Source organism: Pithys albifrons, chromosome 5, assembly GCF_047495875.1.
Source record: "Pithys albifrons albifrons isolate INPA30051 chromosome 5, PitAlb_v1, whole genome shotgun sequence".
NCBI lineage: Eukaryota > Metazoa > Chordata > Aves > Passeriformes > Thamnophilidae > Pithys > Pithys albifrons.
Genome location: NC_092462.1, coordinates 36,273,419 through 36,288,485, shown reverse-complemented (window position 1 = coordinate 36,288,485; position 15,067 = coordinate 36,273,419). Strand labels below are relative to the sequence as shown.

The 15,067-nt window shown below is 35.9% G+C and overlaps 1 protein-coding gene across 2 annotated transcripts in view; it reads right to left on the bottom strand.

Moving 5' to 3' along the window:
* Nucleotides 1-15,067, bottom strand: part of PALLD (palladin, cytoskeletal associated protein) — a 200,464-nt gene that overhangs the window by 104,500 nt on the left and 80,897 nt on the right. For both annotated transcript variants that reach the window (XM_071556213.1, XM_071556214.1), the window contains exons 8-10: nucleotides 14,456-14,479; nucleotides 5,682-5,801; nucleotides 4,577-4,919 (exon numbers count right to left, since the gene is read on the bottom strand). In XM_071556213.1, the coding sequence (XP_071412314.1) occupies nucleotides 4,577-4,919; nucleotides 5,682-5,801; nucleotides 14,456-14,479 (487 nt within the window). The remainder of the gene's footprint in view (nucleotides 1-4,576; nucleotides 4,920-5,681; nucleotides 5,802-14,455; nucleotides 14,480-15,067) is intronic.

Sequence of the window (15,067 nt, the reverse complement as noted above, 5' to 3'; positions counted from 1 at the left end):
AATAATTCATTTGTTTAACATTTGAGCTGAGCATTGCTTTGGTCAGTGTTTCTTAATTTAGACAGCTCCAACAAATCACATCCATACATACATTGCTAGAACTGCATGGAAAAGCATTTTCTTATATCACACAGCTTCTTACCATTTTCGGAATGTTGCTGCTCTGCATGAGAGTAAATGTGAAGTGTTCCAAGCTGTCAACACAAGCGTCTGTTCCCTGGGCTACAGGAAGCTGGGCAGATTAATGACTTACACCTGACTGTTTTACATCCCAAGGCATTAATCACTGCACTGTTACCTATTCTCACATATTTTTTTCTGTTCAAATCTATTCTACTTTCTCAGTATGGTCTAAACAGTGTCTTACTTCTTGCAGATAGGAAATAATAATTTTTTGCAGTATCTGTAAAACACAAGGCCTGTCAGGACACAAGATCTTACAAATAAGCTCAATATTAGGCAAAATGCTAGTAGAAAGATTAAGTTAAGAATAATTTAAATGGTGACTGAAAAATAGTAAAATAAACACTTTATAAAGGGCAGAAGAGATGTTCCAGAAATGACTGAACTATCATCTTTCCAAAAACACCTGAGGCATCAATTACAAAACACAAGAAACCATGAAAGAAAACTCATCTTCTGAGGAATGGAAACTGAAATGACAAGTAAATCAGCCTAAGAAATACAATCAACCAGAATGAACACAAGGGCTTTCAGCTGAGGAAATGATCATCTCACACAGCAGTGACCTTGATGCATATCAAGCAGATTAACTCCTAATCTTTTGAAAATATTTTTAATTATAATCTCACCTTTTCCTTACTGATGTTACATTTGAACTGCTTGGTATTCCTTTAATTATGTTCATGGTTAATTTCTTCTGTATATTGTTAAAAAGCAAAGACTTTTGAATACATTATAAACCCCCCCAAAAATTTCAGAAAAAACAGGAAGCAGTATAGCCATGTGGGTAAAAGAAAACACTGATTATCAACAGACTCATAAAAGGTGAGAATTTATACCTTACTAGTTTTCACTTTTAACTGATATTCTTTTTACAAAATAAATACCTCTCTTTTATTTCCACTGCAAAAACAACATTGTCAAAGAGAACTGGGTGAGGTGGAACTCGGGAATTCTGACAAATCACCTTCACAGCATGTGTGAGGCATGTCCATGCAGAATACTGCTTTTCACAGTAATGCAATGAATAAAATGTTGATCATTATACAGGGGTAGGCATTGCTGTGCTAATTTTAGTGCTGTCAAACAAGGCACTTCCTATTGGCTTCTTTTGAGTTTATTTTCGTGAATTAACTATAAAAAAAAGGCTATGACCACCTGCACTTGATCTCTGCATCTGCAAGGGAGAAGCATGGAAGAGAGTAACTCCCATTCAGCTTACACTCTTCTGGAATAAGACTCCAACACAGAGTAAAACAGGAGACATCTGAAGAGAAGCTCTCTGTTCAGGAAACTCTGTCACTACATTGTATAGTTACATTGAGTCTGTGAACCTTAAAATGATGGCTTGTTACAAAGCCAACAAACATCATACAGGTATATCCAGTCATCATACCAACACCATCTTCTTTTCTGTTACTGCTTTAACAGACACATGGAAAAAACAATAGTAATTCTAAGCCACTTGAATGCAAGTCTTTCACTTGAAACCATGGACAGGTTATATACAGTTCTACAGGACAGCGTTTTATCTTTTTTGCAGACATTCACACTCAGGGTTATGAGGGGTTTAAGGCAGCACTTTCAGACACAGGTTACACACTGAAATTAGTACTAACACCATTTGCCTAATTTTGAGAGATCCAAGGTATGTGAAGGTAACATGGGGATCTTCTGAAAGATCATCTGTGCATTACACTACCATTGACTGGAAAAATCCAAGGCATAGTCCAAGGCACAATAACGTTCTGAAATAGGCCACAGCAGCAGAGATCAGAATTTCAGAAATTTGGGGTTTTTTTGGTCTCAGTTCAACACTTCTTCCTCTCTGCTGCACAGAAACCCACGTTGCAAACAAGGAATCATGAAATGTTGTGCCTTTTAACTATGTTTAGCATTATTGTGTTCTAAATTTCGCTTTAGCAAAATATCTGGCATTGTCTGCTTTTCCAGTTAATTCTACATATACTTTCCCCAGAAAATTCTTTATATTATGGCATTAAACTCTCAAATATTCTCAGTGCCAAATTCAGGGAACAACTAATAATGGCTTAAGGATTATTAAAGTGTCTATAATCACAAACTTAACATTTTCTAGGACTCTATAAACGTTTTTCAAGCCTGAAAAAAACTATAGTAGCTCTCTCTAGCATGTCAGCTCTTGCACTAGACTGAATTGTGGTAAATCATTACTTATAGGTGTTGGTTACAGCTGCATTGCCAAGATGCAAATGTATTTCAAGAAGGTACTCAGTCTCTCCTTCTTGTTAACCTAAAAATAATAATAATAATAACATCAAACCAAAACCAGCCCATTTTTCCCAGTCTTCACAATTACTTTCAGTGTTGGCTGAATAAACTATTTTCAGAGTTCACAGGTAAACCTGTTAAGTAATTTATGATGTAAGATAAGCTTGAAAACAAAAGAATCTTTAGGAATTTTAAAATCAGAATCAGTCTTCATGAAAAATAAGAATTACTAATGGTATTCAGAAGCTTCAAACTTTCTACATAGCTCATTTCAATGTCTAAATAATTTTTAAAAAGGCTATAATAAATATGTTCACTGCTATGTCATTATTAGTATAAGCAGATTCTATCATCTAATACTCTGGACAGATATAATTCCATACATGAGTTCTTTACAAGAGGGATCATTCTCATGGTTGAGATAGCTGCTTTACTACTCAGCTAATTTTAATGTGATTATTTCGTTCTCTTTGACTAGGGATGCAGTTTTCCTCTTGTTGGCAACCTTTCCCCTTCTTATGCTCTCACTGTGCTGAGGGGAAGGAAAGATTTCAATTTCTGACAGCAGCTTAGACTTACACTAGCTCTGGCCAAGCAAAACATGTATCTTGACTGCAATCAAGATCAGCCTCTTGTGTATCAAGTGTTGTTAATGGCAAAATACAGGACTCCAGTACAATTACTCTAGGGATTCCAAGGTCATCAATTTGGGCATCAGCAACTGAGAGAATTTTAGTTATAGCATCCCTCTCACATCACTTCTGTTTATATTTTGGTTCTATGTTTAAAAACAAAACAAATGTTGCACACATAACAGTGAACATTATACAATGGGAAGTCTTTTACACTACCTTCTTTCCTTTATCTCAGGCAACCTCATTTTTGTGAAAGAAAGCTCTGGGATGAAATTTGCTTTTTAACTGCTCTGCTGGAGCCGCTATCTCCTTTCTTCAGAAGTGGGTCTTGCAACAGATATGCTGGGTACAGGACCACCCAGCTTACTGCATATCAGATCATCTGCAAGTTGCCATTCTCAGCAACCTCCCTTACATACAAAAAACCACTACCATATACATGGCTATTTCACCACTCTGTCTTTCCATGTCTTTCACTCCTCCTTCTCTTCTATAGTTATCAGAGACTGCTTAGAATCACAAAGAGCAAAAGAAAGAAAAAATGATGAGAGAAGAAAGGGAATACTATTGGCTTGCTGCCGCAAGCACGTATTTTTGTGTGTTAAATTCAGTATGAATGCTAAAAGAACAGCACTTTTATATTTTGCAAGTTATGCTGTGAAAACATGTAATAAAGCAACTAACCTCACTAAGCTTGAAGACCATGTTTAAAGTTTCCTCTTAAACAAATTTTTATAATTAATCATCTCTTCTTACTATTGATGCAAATGAAATAAAGCAGCATTTTAGTTCCTTTATCACATTCCGAAAATTCTTGAAAGAGATAGAAAAGAGGAGTCTGCACAATACTAAAATCAAGGTGCAAATGAATAGTCAGCATAAGATCGCTCATGCATAAGTGAGATATAATCACAACATAAGGTAAAAGTGTTGCTATAACTTTTTTCCACTTATTTCTCTCTCATTTCCTAGAGCTTTGCCTTTTCAAATTTTTAGTTATAAAAGAGCTATTGTGCTCTGGCTGACAGCAAAATGAGATACAGGTTATATATAAACAGAATATAAGAAATAATAAAAACAGTACACACCCAAATAACCACTGACTACACAAATCCAAGAACATTCAGAATAAAAGTCACTAGCCAGTACCAAAACAGAAATAGCAGTCAAAAATCTCAGGGCATTATGATCTTTAGGTACAGTGACTAGGAAAAAAGGGCACAAAACAACAGCCACTACCACTATTTCTCTTTTTGTGACTTTATCTTAAACATCTCTAAAGACTTAGTATAAATAATGTACTTCCCTTTGATGTAGCACTATGTAAAGAACACAATTCTCTCTTGTATTCAGCTCTTTGGAACATGAATCACAGCAGCAAGAAGATTGTTCAAAGGATGGGCACAGTCACTGTCCATTTGTCTAACACTGAATTGCTTCAGGCAAAAATTTGCTGTCAACAAATATCAAGTTTACAGGAAACAACAAAACCAAACAAAACTACTCACAGCTTTGGTTTGGCAAGCACAGGTGGTGGCTCCTTTGTGGGTGAAAGCAAGACAGCTGGAGGTGGGATGGATTTATCACCATTTGGTTTGCTGCTAATCATTCCGTTTATTCCATGAACAGGATGGATCCCATTTGGTTTTTCCTCAGACGAACTGAGATGTTGTTGAAGGTCTGTCACACTAGATTTTAACTCACTGTTGTTTGCTGGGTGGGTCTCAGTAAGGTTCTTTGGGGGAAGCTCAAGAGAGCTAATTTCAACCAGAGGAAGAGGTGGGAAATGATGGAAATCATCACTATTGGATTCTCTTATTAGTGATTCATGAGTAGAGCTTTCTAAATTGGCTAAAAGAAATTAAAAAAAAAGTATTTTCAACAAATCACAGACAAAGTACATAGTATATACATTCTGTATTTTCAGTTTTGTAAAGGTTTTGTGCAGATATTTTTTAAGTTCTCCTATTGATAATTTATGCTGAATTAGATACATTTATTTTCTGAGTTTGCTCCACACAAAAGGCACAACTAGGAACCTTATGGATCTTGTCTAAATCTATTTCAGGAATCCAGTCACTGAATGAGATTGGCAAATATGGACAACAACAGCTGAAACAGCACTTCCTCTTCATGAAGTTTCAGGATAATTTAAGAACAAATAACTCAAAAATGCTGATGAAGGTATGTATACATGCCAAGTTTTCAATGGCAGCTGGGCTAGTGCATTCCACAACAATATGTATGGAAACATATTACAAAACTAAACATACCATGTCACAGTGTTTTATTTTACAAAAGGCATATGCCACCTTTGGTAGCATAATTTCATCTTTCATTTTGCCTCTGCTGCCATCTAGTCTCAGAACCCTAATGCTTAAAAATATGCCAGGCTTGTGGCAGACACTTTAAAAATGTATTTCACATTTATAAAAATATTAAACCTGTAAATGAGCCTAAAGAAATATTCAGTTTGCTTTATACGAATGCTCTGAGGTTGACAAACCTTACTTTAATGCAGGTATTTGCCACAAGGAAAGCAGAGGGATAACTTCACAGGTAAAATTATGTAAGATTTATGATTAAAAGCTCCTCTTTCCCTTCATCACATACCTGAGCAGACAACTAGTTGTGCACTGCTTGTTACTGAACCATGTTCATTTGTTGCTGTGCATGTGAAAATTCCTGAATCTTCGGGAAAAGTTTCCGCTATTACAAGGGTACATATCTCTTCTGGAAATAAAGAGAAAAATAAAGTGTATCATAAACTATTTACAGTACCATGTAATGTTTTTGCATTGTGTGTTAAAAGGACACCAGAAAGTACTCCTTTTTACAAAGAAACACTGGTGAAACTGCAAAACAGCTTCCAACATAAATGGCTTTAAGGGAAATTACTTTGTGTCTGAAGCAAGTAAATTCATCAAGCTAAGTTTTCAAAACTGCCTTGAATGGTACTTTTGCAGTCACAAGTGTGTGCAGTAATTTTACACTCTTAATATCGTAATTTTTATGCAGTTTAGTACTAATGAATATAAATCAATGTAATGGTTTTGATAAAGAGTGAATCCTTGCAAGCTCTTTTTGTGTCTCTAAATAACACCACCAGTACAAATGTCACACAATTCTTTCTTTCTCTGAGGTTTTTTTGTATGTAATGCAGTGTCTCAGATCAAATTCCAGTCACAGTAAAACCAGGAAGTATTTTATCACCACTTCCAATTAACCCTTCTGTATAGACTAAGCAGAATTAAAAACTCCAGATGCATAAACATTCCTATTACTCAGAGTTTGGGAAAACAATTTGTGTCTCTGTCTGCACAGAAGTGAGAATGTATAAACTGAAAACATAGTACAAAACACTATCCCTAGAAACCCTTCAGAATGCTGTGACACAGACATATTCTGCAGCTGATGAAATCTGTTCCTTCTACTGTGATAAGCTATAGTATATGCTTTGATTATACCAGGGCCTCTATCAGAAAAGTTGCAGGAAAGATACTATGCTGGAGCTCACAGTAATTTTTTCTGAATCAATTCCATCCACTTATAATGGGCACACTTGCCAGTGGTGGAAATTGCTCTGAGGATATCTCCCCAGAGCTAGGAAAGGCTCTCCCTGCACCAAGCCCACCTGAGCCCCCAATGCTCGGCAGCTGCAAAGGAAGGATGACTGGAGACCAGGAGGTTTGGTGGCAGAAGAAGCAAAGTTTATTTGGACGCCTCGTTTATATAACCTCAGTCAGGGAAGGTTCTGGAAAGGTGGGCGATACAAAGCTTCCTGTTGGTCAAGGAACATGCAAATGAAGGATTGAAAATGGACCAATAGGGTAAAGGGGTGGAATGTTAAAACAGCCAATCAGACAACAGGGATAAGAACCAATGAGGATACAGAACTATAAACAATGGGGAGAAAGGGTGGAAAGGCTCCCTAGGGGATCATGGGAAGAAGAAACTTGGATGGGGAATGACTAAGGGAAAATAAAATAGGGAAGACTTGTTTGTGATGCGCTTTTTATTACATCACATCCTTGTAATCCCAGTGTACAATATCAGTCTTAGGGGCATTGGGGTTTGCAGAGTCCGCATCCTTGTCGACCCAACACTTGTATAACACTCCTGCCATTTTACAAAACCTAAGTCCTCTCCCACACACACTTAATTATTCATGCATATTTTTTTCCAGTTTCCTCAAACAAATCACCTTATTTTTATCTCTACTTGCAATGGTACTCTATTTTTAAAAAAATTTCACAGTATAGCTAATCTAAATAATCCTACTATTTACACAGCATACCAAGAGAATTTTATACTTGGACAATGTTACATTGTGTGTTTCCTCAATTAATTATAGTTTCTTTAGCTTATGCTGATTTTCTAGTCTCAACACCAAAGCAGGGAAGTTTTATCACATTCAGTTTAATTAAAACAAAAAAGAAAAAGACATTTTGCAACTTGGATATGTACACACACAATCTCACATATTATCACAAAATCAGGTAATAAAAGCAAACTGTAAAGTGAGAAAAAATATTTTAGAATCTACTTTCACCTGAAAATTATTCTGTAGAGGAGGTTCAGTAAGGTCAACTTCTTTCTTATAGTTCAAATGCAGAAAATATTTTGAAATGGTGGGACTTTTTTCCTGGGTTTTGTTTGGTTTTGGAGGTTTTTTTGTGGAATGAAGAACTGTGTTGTTTAGATAGTTAACAAAAAAGTTGTGAAATTTTTCCATTTATAAATGTCAATGTATCCAAAACCTTCCTGTACTGGAAATGGGCTAAAAATGAATGACTGACTAAATATTTGGCACAGAGTTGTTTTGCAGAAAACATGCCTTTATTTTGGCAATGCAGACCAGTCTTTTCTGTGTTGCTGCAAGAGGCATGTCTGGTAATACTGTAGCACGTTGGATCTTATCTGACTCAGATGAAGATTAATGACTCATGAAAGGTCTTATCAGGAAAGTAATGGGTAACACAAGCTAGGTTTTGAACTACTGAGATCAGCTTTTTTGAGTCTTGTGTTACACGCAGCTGAAGCCATATTGTTAAGCACACATGCGTGCTCCTGGACTGAACTGACCCTGGGGATGCAATCTGATACACACAGCACACTAGTTTCCTGTACATTTAACAGCAGAATTCTGAGAGCTGGGTACTTCAAGGCTGCAGAGGATGATCACTCCACTAGTCTAAGAACTGCTCTTTGAATAAGGGCAAAGGCACTATGAAGCACAGAAACCAGCAGAATTTCTATTTCTCAAACAGCAGAGCTCATTAATGTGCAACATTCTTCCATTTTTTAAATTATGTAAAATGATCACATGAGAAGAACTGATCTTCACTCTCCAGTGGTAAAAAAATTCTAATGGATTCTACAATGATGTGCTTTGTTTACTGAGGATGTATATTTTAAAATTATATACGGTAAATTGCAGCTATCTTTGTAAGAATTTATGAAAGTAAATTAATAACAGAAATAATCAGACTTTAAAACACAGTCTTTTCAGCCATATGAGCAAACTGCAACACATTTGTAATCAATCATAAGAAAACTGTCTAAACTGAAAACATAAATCCCAAGAACAGATTAAAACGCAGCTTGGGCAAAAAGTATGTGTGAACAACACATTGCCATCTTTATCAATTTGCCTCATCCAAACCAAAAATCACTGACCTCCAGGTCCTTGCTAATTTTAGAAGCAGTAGAAATAAAATACTAATTCAGCAAAAGAAAAGGTCTTTAAGATTTCCATAACACACTGTGGGTGCATAGTGCTCTGAGTATTTTTATAGCTTCACATCCTGACCTATGTAATTAGTTTTCTTTCTGTGACTGTGTTAAGTAGAATCTGAAGATTTGAAGTAAATAATGTCTGTTCTACTTCCCAGCAATCACCAGCTGACAAATAATTTCATCACAGAAATGTGTTCCAGAAAGCAGCTCTGAAATGCTGTTCTCAGGGCCTTAAAACATATTTAACACTTGACTAAATGAATACAAAAGCATTTTGTTCACTGAAACATGTAAAATGCTTAAGCATGCAAGTACTTGACTGTTTTGTCAGTTATTTAGAAAGAAAGATTGCATTTTAAAGAGCAATTCTTTCCCTTTATGGCTCATGAGTCCATTAGGAAAAAGAAACTTTGATAAGAGAGAAAACTGTTGCATTTTAACAAAGTTCATCACCAGTAATATGTTTACTTCAGAATGTTTCTTTGCATTACATTAGAGCAGTTCCTATATTTGCCAGTTCATCTCCAGATGTGACTATTAGCTTTCTTGCTGTAATGTACAGACAGTTTGGGGAAATAAGTGAAGTCTTTTGTTAGTAGTTGTTCATTACTATGCCATGAATAGAGCTATTTTCATAGATGTAGGTTAAAAGCCATAAGTTTCCTGATACACAGAGACAATCACAGTGGTGATTTCCTGGTAAAAAGCCAACAAACACAGCTCTGCCGAATTGTAGACAACGTGTCTCCTATTCTCCCTTGTATTTCTCAAGCCCTTAACTGCAGTTTAATGGCAAAGCAATAATAGCCATGAAGTAACTTCTCACCTAGGTATCTGAGTATCTTCTATATAAAGAGAATGGGGAAATGAAAATAGAGAAGAACTGAATATGCAGAGCAGCATAATAAATGGTAGTATAGCAATCCTGTAAATGCCTTAACTTGCAATAACATATTGAAAAATGTATTCAATGTATCTGTTTCTGATGATCACTATTGCATACACTTTACTCAGTCAGGCAGCAGTTCTGGCTTATTTAATAGGTTTTACCTCACTCAAGGAATGAAGAATAAAGTTTTTAGAAGATGCACAAAACTGACTATGTTTGAAGATCTCTTAAACAGCACTTGCAAAATACTGAGAAGAAAACTGAACAACTGCAAATGTCATTGTGAGCAAAAATGCAGTTTTAGCATATAGAGCCTAGGTTACAATATATCTAATCAGTGACCAAGATGTCAGCTATCTTGCCAGTTCCGCTACATTAAATAGGAACACTGCTATGGCAACACAGACTTTAGCTCCTAAAGCAGTGTTCAGGTTTGAGGAGAAATCAAACCAGCTATTAGTATCAAGGAAAAGTTTATGCTAAAGCTTACACTAAGGCAGTTACAATGTTGTAGGTGCCTAGGCCACTAGTCAGGTGTATACCTCAAAGCTGAAATCAATGCATTCAACAAAATAACTGTGATGATTAATGTACTCCAACAAGCTTTAAATGTTTCCAATTGAAGAAGAATAACAGCAATTTATTTTTTTAAATCACATAGTGCAGATGTTTACTTTGAATTTGGAAGCATCAACGAGCAAGGACAGTCATAGCAGTCAGACTTAAGATGAGGTTACTGACAGGACTAGAATTCTGGAGTTATCCTGGGAGCGCAGAGTACAACTGAAAATGTAATTGACAAGCAATGACTTTTAAATTGATCAAACTGCCTTAGGGAAGAAGAATTTCAGCCTGCTTTCAGTTTTTCTCTTCATTTGTCATCTTGAGATACAGCTCATTGGAGATCATTCTCTCCAAGCCCTTCTTTCCTGCTCCACAGTGAAAGAAGGATACAGCCTCTTAGTCATATTCTTTTGTTTTCACTAAAAAGTGCAAGAATCCAACATGCATGCTAACCTCACAAAGTTGCCATGTTTCGAATTTCAGCAGCTACCAGAAAGATTATTTTCTTTGTATGGGCAGGGAGCAAGGATTTCTGTAGCATTTGCCATATATAGTCAGTTTCAAACATGATGCAGAAATAGTGGGGATATTTCTAGAGGAGTTACTTTATAACTGGAGTTGAAACTCTGAAACACAGAAGGCAAACAGAGATCAAGGAAACAACCCAAGAGAAATGGTAACTGTCTTTTGAGATCTGTTTGGTGAAAATTCACAGTATTGTGCTTAAGTAAAAAAAGTATATATATGTGGCAATTCCCTGGCAATTTAAGCAAAATTACTTCATATAGCTTTCTTCTTACATGCCATTAGACAATTGTTCTAAAGTAATTCAATACGCTTTGTGGCTGTCTCCAGACAGCTGAGTAATGGTCAAAATATCAACAGCTGGCAAGGGATTCCACGGGATTTTTCGTTCTCAGGCAGCCTGTTCTTTGAAGGATTCAATCAGTATAAAGTCAAAATGTCTCAGAAAGAAGTATAGAGCAGGTAATTTGACAAACTGTGATGTTGGCTTTAAGTAATCTGACTAGCTATTAATTCACAAAGCAGTCTGGAGAGATTTGTGATGCAAACTGATTTCTGTCTAGACAGAAAAAGGAGTGCAAAACACATTATAGTAGATAGAATGTACCAAAAAAAAGGTAGCCAAAAAACCCCCGCTTGCTTCTTAATATCTTACCTGTGTGAGTTCATGCAACAGTTTTCTTTTAAATCATTAGTATTGACCTATCAAAGGATAACCAATGTTATTGGGTGCTATAAAGTGCTTAGTGACAGTTGGACTTTTGTTGACAACCATCAATTAAAGTTACACTACAACTTGTTACAATTGATGTAAAATTCCATAGATGCTGTACATGGATATGTTGGAAAAATTTTCAGAAAATTGTCTGTCTTTCAAAATTTTGACTACTTATCTAGGACATACAAGTTTTCCTAAGAATCTTGCACATGTATTCACCATCTGCACTGAACAGCAGTTGTGTGTTTGCTTATGAACAATTCCCTCTGCATGCGTTGTTTAGTCTGGCTTCTAAGAGTATAAATTACATCACAAACCTGTGTTGAGCCTATTACGTTTCTGATACTCTCACCCAGCTTCCTGTTGTAGCAATTTTAAAATTATACATGACATCGGAATAAACAGTGTTACTTATTACCAGAATTACTACTAATATAGAAAACATTGCTCATTATTTATATCAAAAGGAAATATTTACATTTTGCTGAAACTTTATTTACATTCCCTTTGCATGTGCAATGTCAATTCCTAACACAAGTAAGCCAATAAGTGTACTGTCATTAATTTTGGTAACAAGTAAGTCAATGCACCTTATTCAATAAGGCTTAGTAGGAACTGATAAGTACATAAATCTTAAGGGATGGTACTGAGCTCAATGAATACCAAACTGAAACTCTTGCATACATTTTGGGTAACAGGAAGGTGCTCAAAAATATATATTACAACATAGTTACAAGCATGAAAAAAAATCCAACAAACCAGACAGATTGCTGTCAGGCATTCACTACTGTTATGTTTAGTACACTGCAACAATACAGATACCAAAATCGTGTTTTGAGATGCCTTCCTGCTCTCGCCTTGCCACCTACTTTGAGAATGGTCTGAGATACTGTAATACTTTCTGTACATGAGAAAACCCAAGAAATGTACTTTTCATGTAAGTCCTCTCTAAAAGGCTTCAGGTATCTTCTCCCAGGGTCTGCAAGCTAACCAGAAACGGGAAGGAGAATATTCAGCACTATCAACAGGCTAGTGCAGGTATGTGAGAGGGCTGCCAAAGCGATGAACTTTTTTGGACTCAAAATCTCACCTTCTTTTTCCTGTTGCGGGTTATGAAAGGAAGCTGATAGCTTTGTGAACTAGCATGAATATTCTTACTTCTTCCGCAGCAGTATCTGTCATGAGGCTATGCAAACCTTGCAGCTAAACAATACGGAAATTACTTAGCTGCCCAAGAAGAAAAATCAACTAGCAAGAACCATAATGTATAGCTTTCTTTGTACTCAACTATTCACACAATGGAATTTGAACCTTTTGTTTCTACCAAAAAGTGCTTCTCCTTTCTACTAGATAGCACTGCATTCCTACTCTGAAATACTTCTTCTAGCATTATACACACCATGTTGACTAAAGAGGGTGAAGAGGTAAAAAAAAAAACAAACCCAAACTAAGCAAACATTATTCATGATTGTGAGTTTTGACAGAACAATTTTAAATTGTATGTTGAAAAGAAACCCCATAAGATATGCTAGTATATTTATATTCAGAAATTTTGGTGTAGATTTTCAGTCCTGTCATGTTAAATCACAAAGTGATTTTGTAGAAAAGAAGCTCCTAGTAGGAGTGAGCTAGATATATCAGTGTTTTTGAATACTCTTCTTTCCTTCACATGGCTCAAATTTCAAGCCTCCATAAATCAAATCATTCAGTCACATGTATTCAGAGCATCAGCTATTACTACAGGTGATGATGTTGCACACTATGACTAATGGTATTTACAGTTAGGACAGAGCATGCATGTGTATAATGTATATGTATAATGGACATGAAGTAAAATAGGTATAGAAATTTTGTGAAGAATTAGGAAAATGAGTGAATAACTGACAAAGAAAAGAAGAACCATTTTCCCCTCTTTCCCTCCTCTCATTGCCATGAAAATTAAGGAAAGCTGTACTTTTCCTAGATTTAACCCTTCACTGCTTTTACCTAGTCTATATACTTACAATCACTGTGCTACTTTACAAACATCATTCAGCTGCTAAGTCTGTCCTGCCTACCAGTGTGACCTCTCATAATTTAAAACATTGCTAAGATCCTTCAGTTCAGAGACACTCTTTGGAAATACCTAGATTCTAGACAGAAACTTTTCTGTTTTTATTAATTTCAGAATTAAAAATCTCCAAATTGAAGAGTATTCAAGCACAACTGGCCACTCTCTTGAAGAAAGGTTCAGACTGTATCACTGTCTTCTCTTCTACATGTTGTTTGACTTAGAAACAGTAAAGAAAAAACATTCTCAGTCTTTTAGCATCCACTTACTTTTCAAGAAATTACCCCAGAATATAATGATGTATCATAGGAAAATAAAGCAGACAGAGAACACTTGCATCTGAAAGAATACTTTTTACTTGATGAAATCTAGGACTTATATCTTGTAAATAGACTAGAAAAACTCAATGTTTGGTTTTGATTTTTTTGTTTGTTTGTTTTTTGTTTTTTTTTGTTTGTTTTTTTTTGTTTTTTGTTTGTTTGTTTGTTTGTTTTAAGATCAGATTATACTAGTATTTGAGACACTTCACATCTGCCAAGCAAAATTGGCAAAACTAGCATTTAGTGGTTGGGTGTCAAAATTCTTATAATTTGGGTAATGGTATTTTGTGGGACTTGTTTTTCCTCAGTAGCACGCAAACTGCTTGTTTTCTGAGAATAAAGTTTGCTTCAGAATTGAAACTGTGAGACTCTCCTTACTGGTTTAAACGGAATTTACTGTTTAACTAATAAAGGAATTGATGTAAAGGACAGAGTACAGTAAGGAAGGTGTGATAAAGTAGCTTTGTCTTTAAGGGGGTTTCATTTTACCAATGTTCAGCAGAAACACTTTTCTATTTATGGCTTCAGTACAAACTCAAAGAACTAGTGAAAGAAGAAATTAGTTTTTCATATGATTCTTACCAGGTTCAGTTGCAGATCGTGGTTCTGCATATCACATCATAAGGAGGGGAGACAAACAAGACAAATGGTATTAGAGATTGAATAAATAAACATCAGTATACTGAACATATTACAGCAAAATAGTGTGAATAAGTACAGAACTGTGCAGACATGTTATGAAATCAAGAATATTTAAATTGCCTGTCAGTAGCAGTGGTTCAGTTGCTACTTCTAGCCATTAGTCCTGAAATGGGAAGAAGGAAGCACTCTATATAAAACTGAACCCTGACAGACTAACGTCATGATTTTTCCCCACCCTGTATCAAACGAAGGCACTTCAGATTATTGTCTGTGATGGTTTTGGCTGAGTGCAGCCAAGCAGTATGCCAGAATTGGTATCACTAATGCATTGTTCTCAATCCCTTTGGCAGCAGAGCTCAGGCCAAGTTGGCTTTCAGTCGGAGGGGTGTCCAGTACATCTGGAATTGATTGCCCCCGTGGTAAAAACAGCCAGAACTCCTTGTTGTTAGCTGGGCTAGGAACAAGGGGAGCAGTTAAATTTCAATGTTAAGCCCAGTGGTCTGGTCCAATGGGACCAAGGGTGAAAATTGTAATGGAAATACCTTTAAATTG